Raw genomic sequence first — 17,377 nt, 5'->3', positions numbered from 1 at the left:
ATTTTTTGCCCCTGTTGGAGTACCAAACTAGGGTTTTTTTGCCTTCCTCTGGATTATATCTGGGATATGTTTATTTCCCTAGTGGTTGCACTTGATGGACTTTTTTCAGTTGACTAACTCAAACAAAAAAAGAGCATCAACATGTCCAGGATTTTCTGAACAAGACACCAATGCCAATGTGAGTATTGCATCCAGATAGAATCCTAGTTCCATCCATCCTAGTTCCATCCACCTCCGAGCTCCCTCCTTCCACTCCACAATATTTCACAGGCCCCTAGCTGTAACATTCTCTTTCTCATTGGGTTTTCTCCATAAGTCGGTGATCCTTGATGCTGAAAGAAGCTGTGCTGACATGAGGCATCATCACATAGAATGCAGTGCTCCATGATTATAGCTCATCAGGTGGTGGGTCAATTACACCTGGAACCTTAGTCTTCCAAGTTGAATAACACATGAAGACTGAGGACACCTCCTGACAGCAGTTGTCTCAATCAAGCAGTAGTACATAAAAAAGTATTTTGAGGGAAACCTCATATTTTAAGTTTGGGTTTTGACAGAAAAGCAAATGTAATAAAGTTGTCTGAGTTTCTTCGAACACTGTCCACCCTGGTGGCCTCCAAGTTATGGTCCTAAGCTACCTAGCTATGAAAAAGTACCACCATGCCACCACAATACTTTGTATTAACTGATAAAAAACATTTATTTTACTATTTATTATACCTACCACCAGCTGTGTTCCGCAGTGCCCACTCCTAGGCAGTGTGGTGACTGTAATGTACTTTTTATCTCCTATTTCAATGTCCCCAAAACAGTTACTGTCATTTAGATGTAACGATGAGGTGCTGAATCCTGATAACTCAATGTGACATTTACTGTACGAAATTTTAATTTGATTCATACCACATTCAATATTAATGCCTGGGGGAAAATAAACAAAATTAGCAGATATACACAAAATAAGTGTAGAATTTCTCTACTTTTATCACATTCATGACAAGTCAACTTTGCCTTATCACAATCTATGTTGAATGAATGAAGGTGATTGAATTGTGTGTGTGACTATAAATAATGAGTTATTCCTAACATTCAGAAGAAGTTGTTTAAGCAGTAAAAAGCTTTCAAAATGATAAAACAAGTCCAGCTCGGTGTTACCAACCACAACAAATAATACCATGACTTGAATAATTGAAAAACTTCAGAGAATTGAAGTCATTGAAAATCATTTTCATCCACTTTTTTGTTCCCTTGTCTTTGCCTTGATAATTTCTAATCATTGCTCCCATCACCTCTTTACAAAATGAAGAAGAAATGTGATGCGTAAAATTCCATTTTGGCCAATTACTTTTTCTACCATAGTCGATGAGCCTGGGGTATACTATACCAAATAATGTTATGTAATCCAAAGTGATCAAGCAATGGATAGTGATAATGTTTTGGCAGGGATTCGGTAAGATCTGTCTTAAACAAATGGTTTTCCATGCTCTTGGGAACACATTTGGAAACACCGAGTTTACCCTGTTCACTTATTATTCACAAACTATCTATCGTCTTGCAAGGGATGATTCACTTTGCTTAGTGAATATGGGGAGGATGACCTTTCCAAAAAATACCCCGTTATGTCGAAGGACAAAGAAAAAACAGTATTTTTCCTTATTTATGACTGGATGGTTAAGGTTAACAGTCATCTTCACCAAAAGTGAATCTAAAACCTCTTTATACTCACCTATCACCCTATTCTGTCCTGGCAATCACAAGGGAACCCAATACGTGTTGGGTTTGATTTGGCACAGGCTAAGAGATAGATCAGGCAGGCTTATTGCAGAAGGGACATTGCCTGTATTTTTGTAGAATAAAGTCCTGCCTGGTTGCAAATTTTAAAGTGGAACTTTAGTTCTACTTTAAGTCACTTTTTCCCCTTTACTATAATAAGTGATAGATCTCTTGTGTGGTGACATTTTACCATGTGAAACTTGCTTTGTGCACTTTGAGCCACATTCATCCTGGAATAGAGAAAGGGTCCCTAAACTGTGACGACAAGGTGGAAAAAGCATAATTAACCCCCTCCATTTAAAGGTAGGTTTGGCCTATATAATGTAAAAGTGAATGTTGCTACCAGTAGTCAGTCGCCTCCAGTTGGATTTATTCTGTAATGTTGATGAGTAGATTAACCACTTGAATATTATATTCAGATGAATGCAACTGACTACTACATGCTATTGGTTTTGCAGTAGGAACATTATATTTTGGAAACATTTGGAACAACATCTGGTTAGTTTTGAGAGTCATTACCTTCAAGCATGGCATATTTGGGGGCAGTGGAGTACTGCAATGATGTACTGCAATGACATTCTGATACTCCATCAATGGTCTTGCACTCTTCATCAGGAAAACAATGAGTATCTGGGCAGCTGTAATCTGATTCTATGAAAAGAAATACCAATCAGTAAATATATTACCTTTATGAAGTGTTACATATTAGTAATCTGACTTTCACAGTACTTACTTGCACAATATCCATTGTAAGAATCAAATAACTGATTGAGTTTGTAGACATAAAACCCATCTGGACAAGCTTTAACTGACACGTTGAAGGAGAAGACGCAGCACTGGTGTAACCATGCGGCACAAGCTGTGCGGCTGACCAGTCCATCCTCTATGGTAGGGTGGGTGCCGTTTAACCAGATGGCAGTATTTACACCACCACAATATACTGGTGCCACACAGTATTCCGGAAGCTGTGCCGCCTCTCCTGGAAACCGATACCAGTCATTGACAGTGTGAGCATTACAAAAGGTTTTATAGAAGGTACCACTGTAGCAAGATTCTGGCTCTGCATAGTGGGAGCAAGGATCTAAACAGATGGTAGAGCCGTTTGAATTCACACAATCCATACTATCATCACATGGTGCAATGTGTGAGCATCCATTCAATTCACAGGTTCTTCCATCTCCAGTATATCCCTCAGGGCAAGAACAGGTATAGGACCCCAGCTCATTTATGCAGTTTGCCAAGGGATGGCAGTTATTAAGAAAGTCATCAGCACATTCATTAATGTCCACACAACCTGCTTCCTGTGTGTATTCAAATCCATTAAAACATTTGCTGCAATTAATGAAGCCCAAGTTAGATCCAATGTGGTTCTTGCAATTATTAGAAAGGCAAAAATATTCAGCAGCCGTTTCACATTCATTGACATCGGAGCAAAATGATCCATCTGCTGCAAATCCTTCTTTGCAGGAGCACTCCGGGTAGCCACCAAACTCGTCACAGGAGGCATTTGGGTGACAATCTGAACTGGAACAATTTTCCGCAGCTGAAATCAACATTTTATTGGTTAAATTTACTCAAAAGTATTTCAAGCAACATTTCACTCATTTATGCTCAATTTCTAGGTAAATTGAGGAAAGCTTTGATACCCTATTAGGCCATATATTGCAGTTTGTGATCCCTGAGCGGAGATATTCCCAAAATTCCTATACTTTTCCCAATGCACTGAAGTCTCCCGGTGTGGCTTTGGAAGTGTATTTACTATATTGACTTTACACAAGAAAACACAATCATATGGGATCTGTAATTCTATTTCCAGTAATTCCCTTTTATCTTAATCCACTAAATCAACCTATATCTCAAAAATTGGTCGAAAAATAAACACCTGACCATGCACCTTACCTATTCCTAATCAAAACTCTCATCCCCATCCCTATCACCGACCTTTAGTCTAACATGTACTATGCAAAAATGGTTTACAATTCAGTAAATTATAACTAGTACTAATCTGATTATCTACATGACGGTTGAAAGAATCAGGGCTGGGGAACATGTTGGAAATATATAACCACATGCTTACCAGCAAAGCCCATCGCTTTAATGGAAATATAGCCAATTCCAGTTATCTCCAGAATCCAGTTTCCTAAAGTTGGGTTCTTTATCAAATACGCATTTCCAGCAATATAATTTTGAGTCCTAGCAAATTCAGCATATGTGCCTGAAAAGTTAAAGAAATGGAAAAATGAGCCGCCATGACATTACATATCCCAGAGATACACTTTTTGTTAGTTTGTCTAGATGTGCATAGATCGGATTGTACCAGGTACAGAGCTGTGAATGTAAATGTCAAGAGACAGGACTATCCATGGCCAACTGATTGCTGCATACTAGACCAATACAGGGCTTTACAATTTTTTGGGATTACCTCTGTAAATATTTTTTACAAACTTACCTGCCTGTTCCCAATCTTTTCTTTAATGTACACTGACCTAAGTATGTGCAGCTCATTTTTCAGTCCTGACATAGCAGGAATAACTAAACCGGTGCAGGAGTTGCAATTTCTGGTCAATCAAGATGGCCAAAATCCCAAACCTGGAAGAGGACCGGGTAAAAACACAAGTACCCATGACGGACTGGACCAGCCATGACCAAATGATTGCTCCAGACTAGACTAATGCACAAACATTACAATTTTTAGGATTACTTCTCTACTTCTTTCTATTCAATTAAAATCAGAAAAAAAAGTTTTCTTTAGCCTGAGCATTGCATATGTAACTGTAACAATCTACCTTGAATTCTTTAGGCTGGAGCCCAATGTGGCAATCCATACAGTTTATTCTAATCATGGGGGCCAAAAATTTCTGGCAAAGGACTGCCAAAAATATTGTTAGGTGTGGCCATTGATTTGGACTGATTGCTTTGAGTCAAAACACCTAATAAGGGCCCACTTGAGACATTCACAATGACTGTGCACAGGAATAAAGACTACAATGAAAAAACAAATTACGAGTAAGCATGGTATGTATTGCAGAACGGTCAAACTTACCTTCCTGATCACAATCTTCAATGTATACAGATCTATGTGTGCACATTTTATTGTACAATCCCAGCATAGATGGCTGCCAGGAAGGATTGAATCCTTGCAGAAGTTATATTATTACTGTCTGGTCAACCAAGATGGCCAAGAACGTAAACGCGAAGAAGACCAGGTAAAGATGGCAGCACCCACAATGGAGTTAGAAAAGAAGGCTTTAATTAAAAAATTGTGACTCAGATTGGGCTTCACTACTTGTATGCAGTAATGGATTTCTCCAATGTAAAGGGATATCGCTTTTAGACAGCTGTGACCAGAAAAGATTCCCCCATTGTGTAGACTCCCCTTATGCACTTATACTACTTTGTCCAATAATCAATGGCTAACATGGTACAAGACTCTAATGGTATTTTGTTAAAAATAAAATTGTCCTTCCTATACAAATAAGAAAAGAGCCAATGTATTTTGAAATTAGGTAAATACTTATCACAGATCACATATATAGATCTTTATAGAACGTTGGATTAGAATTCATGATTTACCGGTGGAATCAATCAATGTCAGAGTGCAGTTCTTGTTAGTGCTGAGTAGGAGGAAGCTCAGTGGGGTCGTTATGGTAAACTCTTCTCTGTACTGAATGTTGACATTCACATTGATGTCTAAGATATGTATTTGTGAATTTAAAGGTTTCATATAAAACAACCTCAACCCCAGGAAGACCTGCAAGAGACAGAAAAAATATTGTGATGTATTGGTGTGATGTTACTGAAAACATACACAACTACATTGGCAAATCGAATAATTCCGAGATTTTCCCCCCTTCCTGCTATGAATGAATTCTGATCTCATACCTCTCACACTTTGTTGTCTTGCAGACCCATGAACTAAGACAATACATACAATACGTGTACCTGTTGTAACTGCTCATCAGGGACCTTTAAATATTGTCCAAAACTCCACGAGGCGATGTCATTGTATGTGCTCTCCAGAGCTGGATCTATTGGGTTCTTCAGATCTGCTATAATAAACACCTTTAAAAAAGAAGATGGCATGTTGTTGTTGAGTTTAATAGAAATGTAAATGGTTTGGGCTCAATTTTATGTTTTTTTAACTATATATACATTTATATATATTTATTTATATATTTACTGTACCAGGATAAAATATATATACATACAAATGTGAAGGGTATTTGGAATTGTTTACCTCTATTTTCCCTGGAAGAAGTGATTAAAGGGCCTGGATAAGGCTGTTAGCAATGGTGTTGCTGCAGACTTGCAGCTTTTTGGGGGGATCCAGGCCCGGATTGTCCTGGAAGGAATGGGTGGGCCAGGTACTCCTCCCTTTTTCCAGACCAGCAATTGAGGATGGCTCTGGATTACCTGGATCATGATAAATAGGCACCTGTCTTTGGAACAAGGGGCGAGTTGAATGAGGCCAGGTGTGGCTATGTAAATCCTGTATGCTGGGAGAGGTTTAGGTCTGGTAGACCAGCGATTCTGAAGTGATTGTCAGAGAGACAGGAGACAAAAAATTGTGTTTTTTTGTTACTGTCAGGCGGTAATGACTTTGATCCCCTGAGCACTCTGTAATTGAACTGGAGCCTGATATACCTCTTTACAGCAAGTACATTGAAGCTAATCTCCCACAATACCAAACATATACAGGACACATTTACACCGTACACAAACTCAAGAAGAACCATGTTTACAATACAAAACAATAAACTTTAAGGAGGCCTCTGATTCAATGTGGCACCTTGGCCAGTTCATCAAACTACTAGCAATTATATTAGAGAAAACATGGCAACAAATGGGAAAACTAATGTAGTACTTCTGGCAGGTCAATAGACTTAGAGCTCCAACCTTGGACCAACACTCACACCAACAAGGTCGGGTCTAATTTATCAACCAGTTTGGAAGTTTACTCATGTACGTGTATTTACAATCTGACATTGGACCCATCTAACCCATTTATCAAAGTATTTTAAGCTGCCAATGATACACTGGTGTATTCTCCCAATATTTATGAACTGAAATGATCTGGCCTTTCGAAGTGCGCATTTCCGGCAGCTTGACCCTAGTGAGCTTGCATTAAAAGTTATTCTTTCCCTAACAAATCATTCTTTTAAATGGCACACATGTCTCAGTTAGCTGTAAATAAAAATGTATAATGTGTAGGGATGGGCAAGCTTTTAAAACTTCATCTTGCGATGGATTCGGCCGTTCTGTAAATAGGCGGTGTAAATTCGTCGATCGTATTTTGATTAAAAAAAATAAAATAAAAAAAATTGCGGGCTGTGCTGATCAATGAATCCAGTGCTAGCTGCATTCATTGATGAGCTCAAAGTGCGATCCCCGACACTAGAGGTTAAATGAGGACAACTCTCCCCATTCAAAACCTCTAGTGCTCTTTGATTGGTTGTGGAAAGCTTTCCTCAGCCAATCAGGGAGCACTAGAGGTTTTGAATGGGGAGAATTGTCCCCATTTAACCTCCAGTGCCAGGGATAGCAAACAGGAGGATTCCCAGGGCTGCATAAATAAATATAGCCCTGAGAATCCACTGCGATCCCCGGGGCACTAGAAGTTAATTAACCTCCAGCGCCCGGGGACTGCAGACAATGATTTCCTGGAACTAACTAATTTCGGGGAACCGATTTCGCGGACCCATCGGAAGTTTGAGACAATTTTCACAAGAATTCCAGAGGCATTCCCTCTCATCCCTAATGATTGAATGTTTAATCATTGTTGTCATTTGATGTTGTAAAAGCAACACAAAAAGCAAGATTTTCTCCTATGCATTCCTCCTAGCAACAGCTACACTCTCAATAATTCAATAGCATATACCAGCCTAGAAATTAGCTAATCAGGATGTTCTGAAGCTCTGAAGGTTGTAGAACCTCCAGTGCCATCAGGAGACAGCTGTACCATATAAACCCACTTAACCCACCAAAATCACCTAATTAATTCTGTGAAGCAGTGAGGTATGGGGCCCAGTCACATACCCAGACCAACCCATATGGGACATCAGCCCAACAGCAAAATGATTTATAGAATTCTGCAAGTACCACTTTTATGCCCATTTAAGCACCTCCAGCCATGCTTAATGGGGAGTGCTGGGATGATTTCCTGTACTGCTACCATACAGAAGAGCCATTATCATACTGGCACCACCTACGTAGTATCAGTTTCAGTTCATTTATCCACCACTTCATCCCAGTCCCTAATTCTCTTTATATTATACTTTAGATTTTAAATTGTCTTAGGACTTTTTTCAGTGCTGCTCCACCACAGATGCAGTGCAGTGACAGAGGGTTGTCACCCGAGAACCGAAAGTGTGATACTGGTAGATCTTCAGTTAGAGGAAACAAGCGAAAAAAAAAAACATGCTACATCCAAGACCGTGTTATGGCATTACATACCATTTTAAGGTTTGTATACACTTCTTGTCACTAATATTTTATTATTGTCCTTGTTAAAGTCGATATATTTACCTGGGATTGCTTTTCCATCAGCAATGTGTAAACATCATTTAAAAGAGAAGAATCATTGTAACTGGTGGTGAAGCTGCTGGCCAACATCACAATGAAGGAGCCAACTGGAGAGACCTCCAGCGTCCTTTTCAAGGCCAGCAGGAATAATTGTTCACTCAAGCCGAAGTGATAGCTTAAATCTGGGAAAGCAAATCGATGATTGTAAAGTAATTTATAATGCATGGTGTAGGAGTTGTAGTCTTGGGCAGAATCCATGGACCAATTTGGTAAGTCATCCTGCATATTTCCAAATGTCGGGTACATTCTTTCAATCAGTCCTGGAAGAAAGAGATGAAAATGTCTGCTGACACAGTGATAACAAATCCCCAGGTAGCTCCTGGGCTACGACCGCTGATCTAATGCTTATCAGTAACCAATGGCTTCAATTATTTTTGCACAGTTGAGGTAAGGTGGATTTTGTATCTAGCTGGACATTGTTGCTGAAATGTGTTCCTATTAGTTGGGAAATTACACTTGAATTAAATAAATCCAACTTTTGGGGAGGGATAGAGATTGGTAATTGTTTTCTGGGTGTTGCCCATCACTGTGCACATTTACTGACCTGAAGTGGTGGTAATGGTCATCAGTGTGTATTGCCGGGACAGGCAGGGGATTTGTTGACTCCCTTGTCCTAGAAGTACGGCTAGACCATATCGAAAGGTTTCAATGTTGAGAAATCCATGGCTAATCAAAGCAAAGGAAGTGCCTTCTACAATACAGAGAAACAAGGACAGAATTACACAAAAAAACACTCATTAGGTCAGCCTTTCAACCTTTTTAACATAGGGGAACCTTTGAGATAACCTGCAGGTCATTAGGGACTGCCTACGATAATTACTATATCCACAGCTCAAAGTACATTCGTGTGGCGGTCAGTGGGAAGACTATCACCCAGGTAACCCGAGAGATCATTGGTGTCCATTAAACTGACCTAAGTGGTACAAACTGCTCATTTCTCAAGGAAGCCCCAGCAACCTATGGAGGAACCCTTATTGAGAAACACTGCTTTAGACAGTGAATGGGATTTACTCAGTTCTCAAGCAATTGAAATACTGCTGTGTTCTGCCAGAATGTTCTCCATGGTTTAAGGGTCATTTCTTTAGTAATGTTGTTGTGTTTAGCCCTCATTTCAAGTATTTATTTTACCCTTTGTGATCCCAACTTTCAAGAGTTCCAACAGGGCCTCTATTGGGGTGCTACAAACTGGCTTTTAATGTCAGAATACTCAAGTCTACACCTTAGTGAACCCTATTAGCCCCATGTTGTATGGGAAACAATATTCCATATATTATACTCCTATTCTTCCAAGAACTTTCCTCTACATATCATCTATACCAGTGTTTCTCAACCAGGGAAAGCACATCTTGGTGTGTGATTACACCAATTACACTAATACAGTACAATACATTGCCCATGTACAGTTTCTTCATTGTTCCACCCGCTCTCCTCATGCTTGGGTTGAATATTCTATTGGGGTGGGGGAGTTATATCATGAAATAAATACTTCTAAGCTTTGTAATATTGGTGGCTTTGTGGTATTATATTTAAATATCCTTAAACTTCTCTTCAGTGACCTAAACCAATTATGAAGTACAGGATATGTTGTCATGTTTGTCATAAGAGTATCATTCCCTGTTGTCTTACCTCTCATTGTACAGTTATGATTTGTATTTGTTGTTGTAGAAGCACCAGTTATTCCATGCTGGCACGACGTCGTAATAATAGAGTCTATTGTGCTGAAAGCTGTAGGTGGTTCTGCTGTGGTGTTTGTCAGACTCTCTAAAATTACATTGTAAATGCAATCAGACTCAACATTTGGCAGCAACAAAAACATTTTTTTAAAGCAGTAGAACAACATCCTTTGGTTATATATATATATATCATGATCCATAAATGTTTATCTATAAACATTCCTACAAATACATAAGCAGGATATCAGCTTAAATATCTCATTATTATCAATTAAAAGCCTAGAACAGATGTAAGATAAAACGGTGGTACTACTCCAAGCACAAGGATCAGCAGAGTGAGCATGGAGGCTCAGTCTTAATAATTACAATTCTCTTACAATCCCCTACAAATAATTTGTTGCCCTGAAGAAGGAAATGAGGGTCCATGTAACATGTCGGATTTCATAAATTAGAATGAAAGCTTTTATTACAGGTTTTTTCCCTGTACTGTGTTCTTGGAGTGGGACACACTACTGCTTTCTTCAAATCTCTTCCACCCAACCTGTATTGATCTAAGTCATGGTGCTTCTAGGCCATAATTCCATGCATCAGTACCTTTAGTTAATTCTGGTCAGCGACCAAGCTACCTTCATCCTTGAGATCAAAGAAAACATGTGACCAAGTTTCCAAACCTTCACCACTCTTTAAAAAAACCCGATCCAAAACTGCCCAGCCCTCTATCCTTTTTTATTTGATAACTACCATCTGGTGCCTAATGTTCTTTCCCGATAGTCATGGCTCCCTGGGGTATTTCCCTTTTTTAGAGAGATCCTACTGGAACTGCTCACATCTGCAGAACAACTTTTAATAGATCTGAAAGGGTTTTCTCTGGCCTAGGAATGGCCCATTTAGGTCTATAGGAGGGTACTGAACAGGAATGAGAGTGTCAGAAATAAGGGGGCTGGGAGTTTTGTACAAATCTGTTATTTGTATAAATGAAATGAGAGAAATGTAAGGTGTTGATGTGTGAATGCTTACCTGTGCAATAGGCCAAGTAACAATTTGGAGTCCCCTGTAGTTTGTATACATAAAATCCTTCAGGACACATTTTTACTGAAATCTGATTGGACCATGCACAGCAACTGTTACCCCACCACCAGTTTGCACAACCAGTATGACTAATGATGCCATTTTCGATTGTTGGATGTGAGCCGTTCATCCATATCGGGGCATGTGTGCCACAGCTGTAAAATGGCACGCAGTACTCTGGGATTCGCAGATCATATTCTCCTTTAAAACGATACCAGCCATTTAGGCCACTGTCACAATGAACCCAATCGGTGGAACGCAAGTAATCACTTTCATTATGTACATTAGAAGTACTGCGCCATGTGTCATTAAGTAGGCTGTAGTTAGAGCAAGGGTCAATACAGGAATAAAACCCATGGTTATAGATACAGTCTTCATTAGAGTTACACGGGGTTCCTGGTTGGCACTGAGCGACCCCACAATATATTCCATCTCCATAATATCCATTGGGACAAGTACAGGTATAAGTGCCATGTCTATTGGTGCATACAGCCAGTGGGTGACAGTCATTCGGAGCGCTGCCCGTACACTCATCAATATCAACGCAGCCAAACTCTTCTTTATACTCAAATCCGGTGTTACATGCACATGTGTAGGATCCGATAATGTTCACACAGGAGCCAGTGCCATAAAAATTACAATTGTTCATGTATTGATCCTGACATTCATCTATATCCTCACAATATGAGCCGTCTCCTGCAAAGCCCTCCTTACATGTGCACTGCTGGTCCCCTCCAAACTCTCCACATGTTGCATTGGGGTGACAGCCAGAATCAGAGCAGTTTCCTAAACAGAAATAAAATATATTGGGTGAAAAAAATAAAGTTCTCTAATAAATAAAAGTTGGATGTGGTAATAGATATCAGACACAGTAGATGGATGATCTGCATTCTACTATTCTCTCACTTCCTCCTCATTACCCCCCCCCCCCCCCCCAGGGTGCTGAGCTTCTCAGATGCTGGAGCTAATATGAGGGTCTATGGGAATCCAAAAGCAGATGGACTGTACAAGAAATTCTAAATAATGTAAAACCAAGGTCAAAAGGATACAACATTTCCCCATCAAAGCCCAGCAACATAGACCTTAATCAACACTATACGGGCTCACAGCAATAAGCATTAGTATCAAACAGGGTTTTTTCTATTCCAATGAAGCTTTCAAGCAGGACTGGGCTTTAATTGAAGATTTATGTTTTGTCTTTAGTTAAAAACACCTCAGAAGGATGCAAAGCATGTCAAATGCAGCCTCTATACTAACTGTGTATTGCCCAATAAAGTGTACCTAAACTCCACATTTTTACTTTACATAAAAGATTAGACAACCTTTTTATATAATGTAAAAATGCTATTTATTTATTTATTTATGTTAGGTGCAACAACACTTCTTCTGTGCCCGGAGGGAGAGGAATTCTAGGAAGACACAGGACCAGATTGAGGGAAGGTCCAGCGTCATCGAGGGATCTGCAGGATTAAAGGTAAGTGTGTTTTTATTATTTTCTGTTTAGTTACGCTTTAAAGTCAACTGATTTTTGAGCAGATCAAACACAAGAAAACGCCAATCAACATGTATCATAAATGTTATCAATAATTTTGTAAACTGCACAGAAAGTATTGCACAAATAATCTATTACAATAAAAAAATCACAATTGTAATATTGATCGGACTTACCTGATATGTCAGGACCTGCAGAAGAGATACAAAAAAGCGAAATTTAGTTTTTGCTGCCCAGCAGCTTTTTATTTTTACATCTAAAAAATGTTTGCCGCACAAATAACTACAGAGTTCTCATTTACACACTGCATGCAGAATATTATCTATTGCCTCTGAGCCGCTCGTTGTTAGCAATACATCAGTGACTGGATCCTGGGTTTAAGACTAGTGATGAGTGAGCAAGTTTTTAAAACTTGATCTTGCTGTGAATTCGTCCGTTCTTGCTTACTGAAATTGTAAGCGACAATGGCCGGTGTAAATTCGCCGATTGCGCCCAATTTTTTTTTCCATGGCCGCATTCATTGGGAACATAGTGTGATCACAAACAGGAGGATTCCCAGGGAATCCCGTAAATCCTCCTGTTATAGTTTCCTCGATCTTCCGATGGTTTCGTGAAATCGGAAGTTCGAGGTTCCGCAAAATTCTCGCAAATTGCTCATGCCTATTTAGGACCATAGTCAATGTTTACAGAATTATTATAGTCAGTCCATGATGGTTTTCTTCTAAAGTTAACCACTAGAGCAGGGGTCAGCAACCTTTACNATCAAAAGAGCCATTTTGCCTCCTCTTCCACTAAAGAACAATAGTCAGGAGCCGCAAAACATAACACAGTTTATAAACTTTTAAAAGTTTTAATATTTTTTTAATTTTACCTGTTACAACAAGTGTGCATGTGTAGGCCTACTATGAAATAAATTAAACGCTGAACTATGCCCCTAGAAGCCTCCAGCTTCTAATGTATCATCCTGTTACATTAGCTGGAGGCTTCTAACGTATCATCCTGGGTAGATTTTTTTGATGGGCAGAGTTCTTTATGTTCTGACGATGCCTTAGCGATGAAATTTTAAGGGGTGTTAGCCACAGGTGTCCCTCATTTGCAGCTTTAATTTTGTTCACCTGTACCCCCCAATCTTGAGTAATTGGGGTTCAGGTGCTAGAAGCCTCCAGCAATGTGTAACAGGGTAGATTATTTTGATGGGCAGAGTTCTTTATTTTCTGACGATGCCTTATCGATTCAATTGTAGGTGGTGTTAGCCATAAGTGTCCCCCACTTGCACCTCTATTTTGGTCACCTGTACTGCCTCCCCCCCGTTCCAGAGAAATTGGGGTTCAGATGCTAGATGCTTCCAGCAATGTGTAACAGGGTAGATTTTTTGATAGGAGGAGTTTTTATGAATTTTTAGGAGGTGTTAGCCACAGGTGTCCCGTACTTGCACCTCAAATTTTTTTCACCTGTACCCCCGTTTACAGATAAATTGGGGTTTAGGTGCTAGAAGAATCCAACAATGTGTAACAGGGTAGGGGTTTTTTGGAGGTTTTTAGGAGGTGTTAGCCACAGGTGTCCCCCACTTGCACCTCTAATTTTGTTCACCTGTACCCCCTTCCTGTTCCAGAGAAATTGGGGTTCAGGTGCCTCCAGCAATGTGTAACGGTAGATTTTTTTGATGGGCAGAGTTCGTTATGTTCTGATGATAGCCTAACAATTAAATTTTAGGGGGTGTTAGTCACAGGTGTCCCCCACTTGCACCTACATTTTTGGTTTTGTACATCTCCCCATTCCAGAGGAATTGGGGTACAAAGGAGGGGGGTGTCATTGTACACACCCATCTGTACACGCCCCGTGGTAGATTTATTTCACTGGTAGATTTTTTTCATTAGAACACCGGATAGGGAATCCCCCTCCTCCGCAGTGTCTTGGAAGGAAGGGGATCCCCCATCAGAGATCTCCCCGTGGCAGCCAAAGGGAGCCACAAGGAGGCTGAAGAGTCGCATGCGGCTCCGGAGCCGCAGGTTGCAGACCCCTGCACTAGAGTACAAATCTTGTTAAAATGGTATTGCACTGCCGCATCACATTATTTAAAATGGGCGTGTTGGTGGCTGAAACCAATCATGAAGATCAGGAACCAGATTACTGAAAACTGTATTATGGTTTTAAAACTGGTCTTTGCATAATGCTTACATACACAAGCAAAGATTTGTCTTTACTTGTGACAAGCAACGCAACACATTTACTTGAGGTCATCCTAGAGGAATGCATTTGTCACTTAGCTGGCAGCCGCACAAGGTAAATTGTTGGTTAAAGATGAAAATTATTCACCATTGGTCAAGCACTGGTCACTGACATTTAAACCAAAGCTCCAAATATACAGTCTACCAGAACTTGTAATAGATTATATGTCTGATCATCTGCCAAATTGTTTATGTGTGTGTATATATATATAGTATAAATATATTGGATATTTGTTCTGATTTGTGGCCACTGCTGTTATAGAAAAAGAAACAACTGAAAGAATGATATAATTTACCAGTAAATCCTAATATCTGAACAGTGAGCAATCCAGTCCCTTGGGCATTTAGAATCCAGTATCCAGCAGCTGGACCTTTTACCAAGAAAGACCTAGAGCTGGAGTAATACTGTGGAATACTGGGATTGTTCTCTAATGTAATTGTGTTTTCTAAAAAAAAAAAAAAAAAAAAAAAAACAAAGTTTAAAGAAGAAGGCATACACACATAGTATACAAAAAAAATAGAATACATTATTATAGATCTGATAATGTAGAAATAAAAATCCAATCATTAGCCATCTTTCTAGGAGTGTTATGTATGTTCGTAATGGATGAACAAATTCAGATAACTCAGAAAGTGTTGTACTACTGATGTCCATTCTCTACAGATCCTATAATTACAACAATATGAGGTATCACAATGTAAGATTATTAAGACAAAACCGAAGAGAGGGCTTCATGGTAATTACCAAAATCTGTTGGGCATACTGTTTATAGGAAGGACTTCCACTGGAAATATTGGTCATATAAAGTAGCTACTCTGTATGTAAGGGATAGCAAAGAGTTTCTGCTCTAGTACTGGCTGCAATGAAAGTCTTTTTACTCTATATTATGACCTCATATGAAAGTCATATGGTAAGCAATGCCAACAATCAGAATGAACCCGAGGACTGAATTAGATTTTCTTACTGAATGATATATTGTTCTTACCACTTGGATCAGTGAAGTTAATAAAGAATTTGTTATTTCCTGTGATCAGTAAATATGATAAGGAACTTGTGACATTAAATCCTTCAGTGTATTGATCAGAGACATTTAACTTTATGTTGAGGATATGCACAGACGAATTCAGAGGTTTAGACAGCAATAATTCCAATGAGTGCATCAACTGCAAAATAGGAGAACATAAATATCATATATACATATATATTGTAATAAAGTTAAAAACATGGATTTATTGGAGGATTAAACTATATAAAGGTTAAAACACATCTTACTGCAACACCCATAAATACAGAAACATGGAGATTTAGATTTTTGCACCAGTAACTCTAGATATTTTTATATATATAAGAGAAAACACATAGCTGTATTTACCACAATGGCTCTGAAAGATTAGTGCCTAGGGCAGCCGGTGGTGATCTCATAACTGCCTATATATTCATAGTTCCTGAGCCATCATCATTGGGCACATCCAGCTACATGAAACAACTAAAATCTTTTCTCTGAAAAGCAACAATACACTGAGAACCAAATTAAGAGACCTTTGACCATCAATGTAAAGGATTCTATCTCCCCTGACCATCAATGTAAAAAAGCAATACACTGACTGTCAAATAATGACTCTCTATCCCCAGACCTGACTGTTGTGACGGGGCTCTAAAATGTTCCCTTTGCCCATGTAATTTAGCATGAATTGTTGCTATAATAATGTTAGCAGAGGTTTCCTAAAACCAAAGATGCCAACGTTTTCTAAGGTATTAGCGCTGGTAAAGGAGCCTCTAGGGTCTCAGGTCTACATGGAGTAGTACCACCCTCAAAATATACAAACAAATTTGACAAATATTAAAATGTTTCTTTTTTGTTTTCTACCTGAATATCTGTGGCCAAATTCATCAGGAAGACTATAAGGGAAAGGGGGTGCAGGGAATAATATGGGAAGCCAGAGTGCCCAGTACAGTATGAGAATCACATGTCATTTCTTCATTCTTGTACAATACAAATAAAATTGACAAAGATGCTTTTCCTTTAATTTGCTGTATAAAATACTCACTACTCTGTTTGTTGTATGTTGAAACAAAATCAGTAGAAAAATCTATTCAAATGAACTAACTTCATAAAATAACATTGGGGCTTTAACCTGTTTCATTAGCAGGAATATGGCCAAACAAATCCCAAACATCTTTTTGATTTGAGCCTTTATGTCTATATTTGTCCAATTATTTGTAATCAGAGTGTAACATTCTACATTGAACAATACAGCTTCTTACCTGATCATAAATATAATAATTCAAAGTGACAAATTCTCCAAAACTAAAAAATGAAACATTATTGAAGATTTCCTTTTCCAAGGCACCCATGCTGCAATACCCTTCTACGAGCAGGAAGTAAACCTGGAGAGAGACAATATAATTATCCGTCAGTCAGAGATACATGGATGATTTGTGATATGATATGTGAATAGTTCTTACTTGTGACTTCTTCTCCTCCAGCAATGAATAAACATCAGAGAGTAGCTGAGTGTTATTGTAATCCATCATAGAACCAGATGTGAAGATGGCAATGAAG

The 17,377-nt window shown here is 39.0% G+C and overlaps 2 protein-coding genes across 3 annotated transcripts in view; both read right to left on the bottom strand.

Annotated features, from left to right (window-relative positions):
- LOC140334800 (uromodulin-like) overlaps positions 1–8,524 on the bottom strand; it is a 19,364-nt gene extending 10,840 nt beyond the window's left edge. For both annotated transcript variants that reach the window (XM_072417043.1, XM_072417044.1), the window contains exons 1-7: positions 8,296–8,524; positions 5,713–5,832; positions 5,344–5,521; positions 3,848–3,985; positions 2,504–3,313; positions 2,290–2,421; positions 725–918 (exon numbers count right to left, since the gene is read on the bottom strand). In XM_072417043.1, the coding sequence (XP_072273144.1) occupies positions 725–918; positions 2,290–2,421; positions 2,504–3,313; positions 3,848–3,985; positions 5,344–5,521; positions 5,713–5,832; positions 8,296–8,517 (1,794 nt within the window). In that variant the 5' untranslated portion in view covers positions 8,518–8,524. The remainder of the gene's footprint in view (positions 1–724; positions 919–2,289; positions 2,422–2,503; positions 3,314–3,847; positions 3,986–5,343; positions 5,522–5,712; positions 5,833–8,295) is intronic.
- On the bottom strand, positions 8,521–17,377 carry LOC140334627 (uncharacterized; the record flags this gene model as incomplete). Its single annotated transcript, XM_072416866.1, has 9 exons — positions 17,281–17,377; positions 17,080–17,202; positions 15,800–15,977; positions 15,110–15,259; positions 12,762–12,776; positions 11,043–11,879; positions 9,979–10,113; positions 8,897–9,043; positions 8,521–8,612 (listed from the first exon to the last, which is right to left on the bottom strand). Coding segments are annotated over exons 1-9 (1,746 nt in total), but the record flags the coding sequence as incomplete, so codon positions are not given.

This window comes from Pyxicephalus adspersus, chromosome 7 (genome assembly GCF_032062135.1).
Source record: "Pyxicephalus adspersus chromosome 7, UCB_Pads_2.0, whole genome shotgun sequence".
Classification (NCBI taxonomy): domain Eukaryota; kingdom Metazoa; phylum Chordata; class Amphibia; order Anura; family Pyxicephalidae; genus Pyxicephalus; species Pyxicephalus adspersus.
The sequence above is the reverse complement of the archived record's forward strand: the minus strand, read 5'-3'. Positions and strand labels throughout refer to the sequence as shown.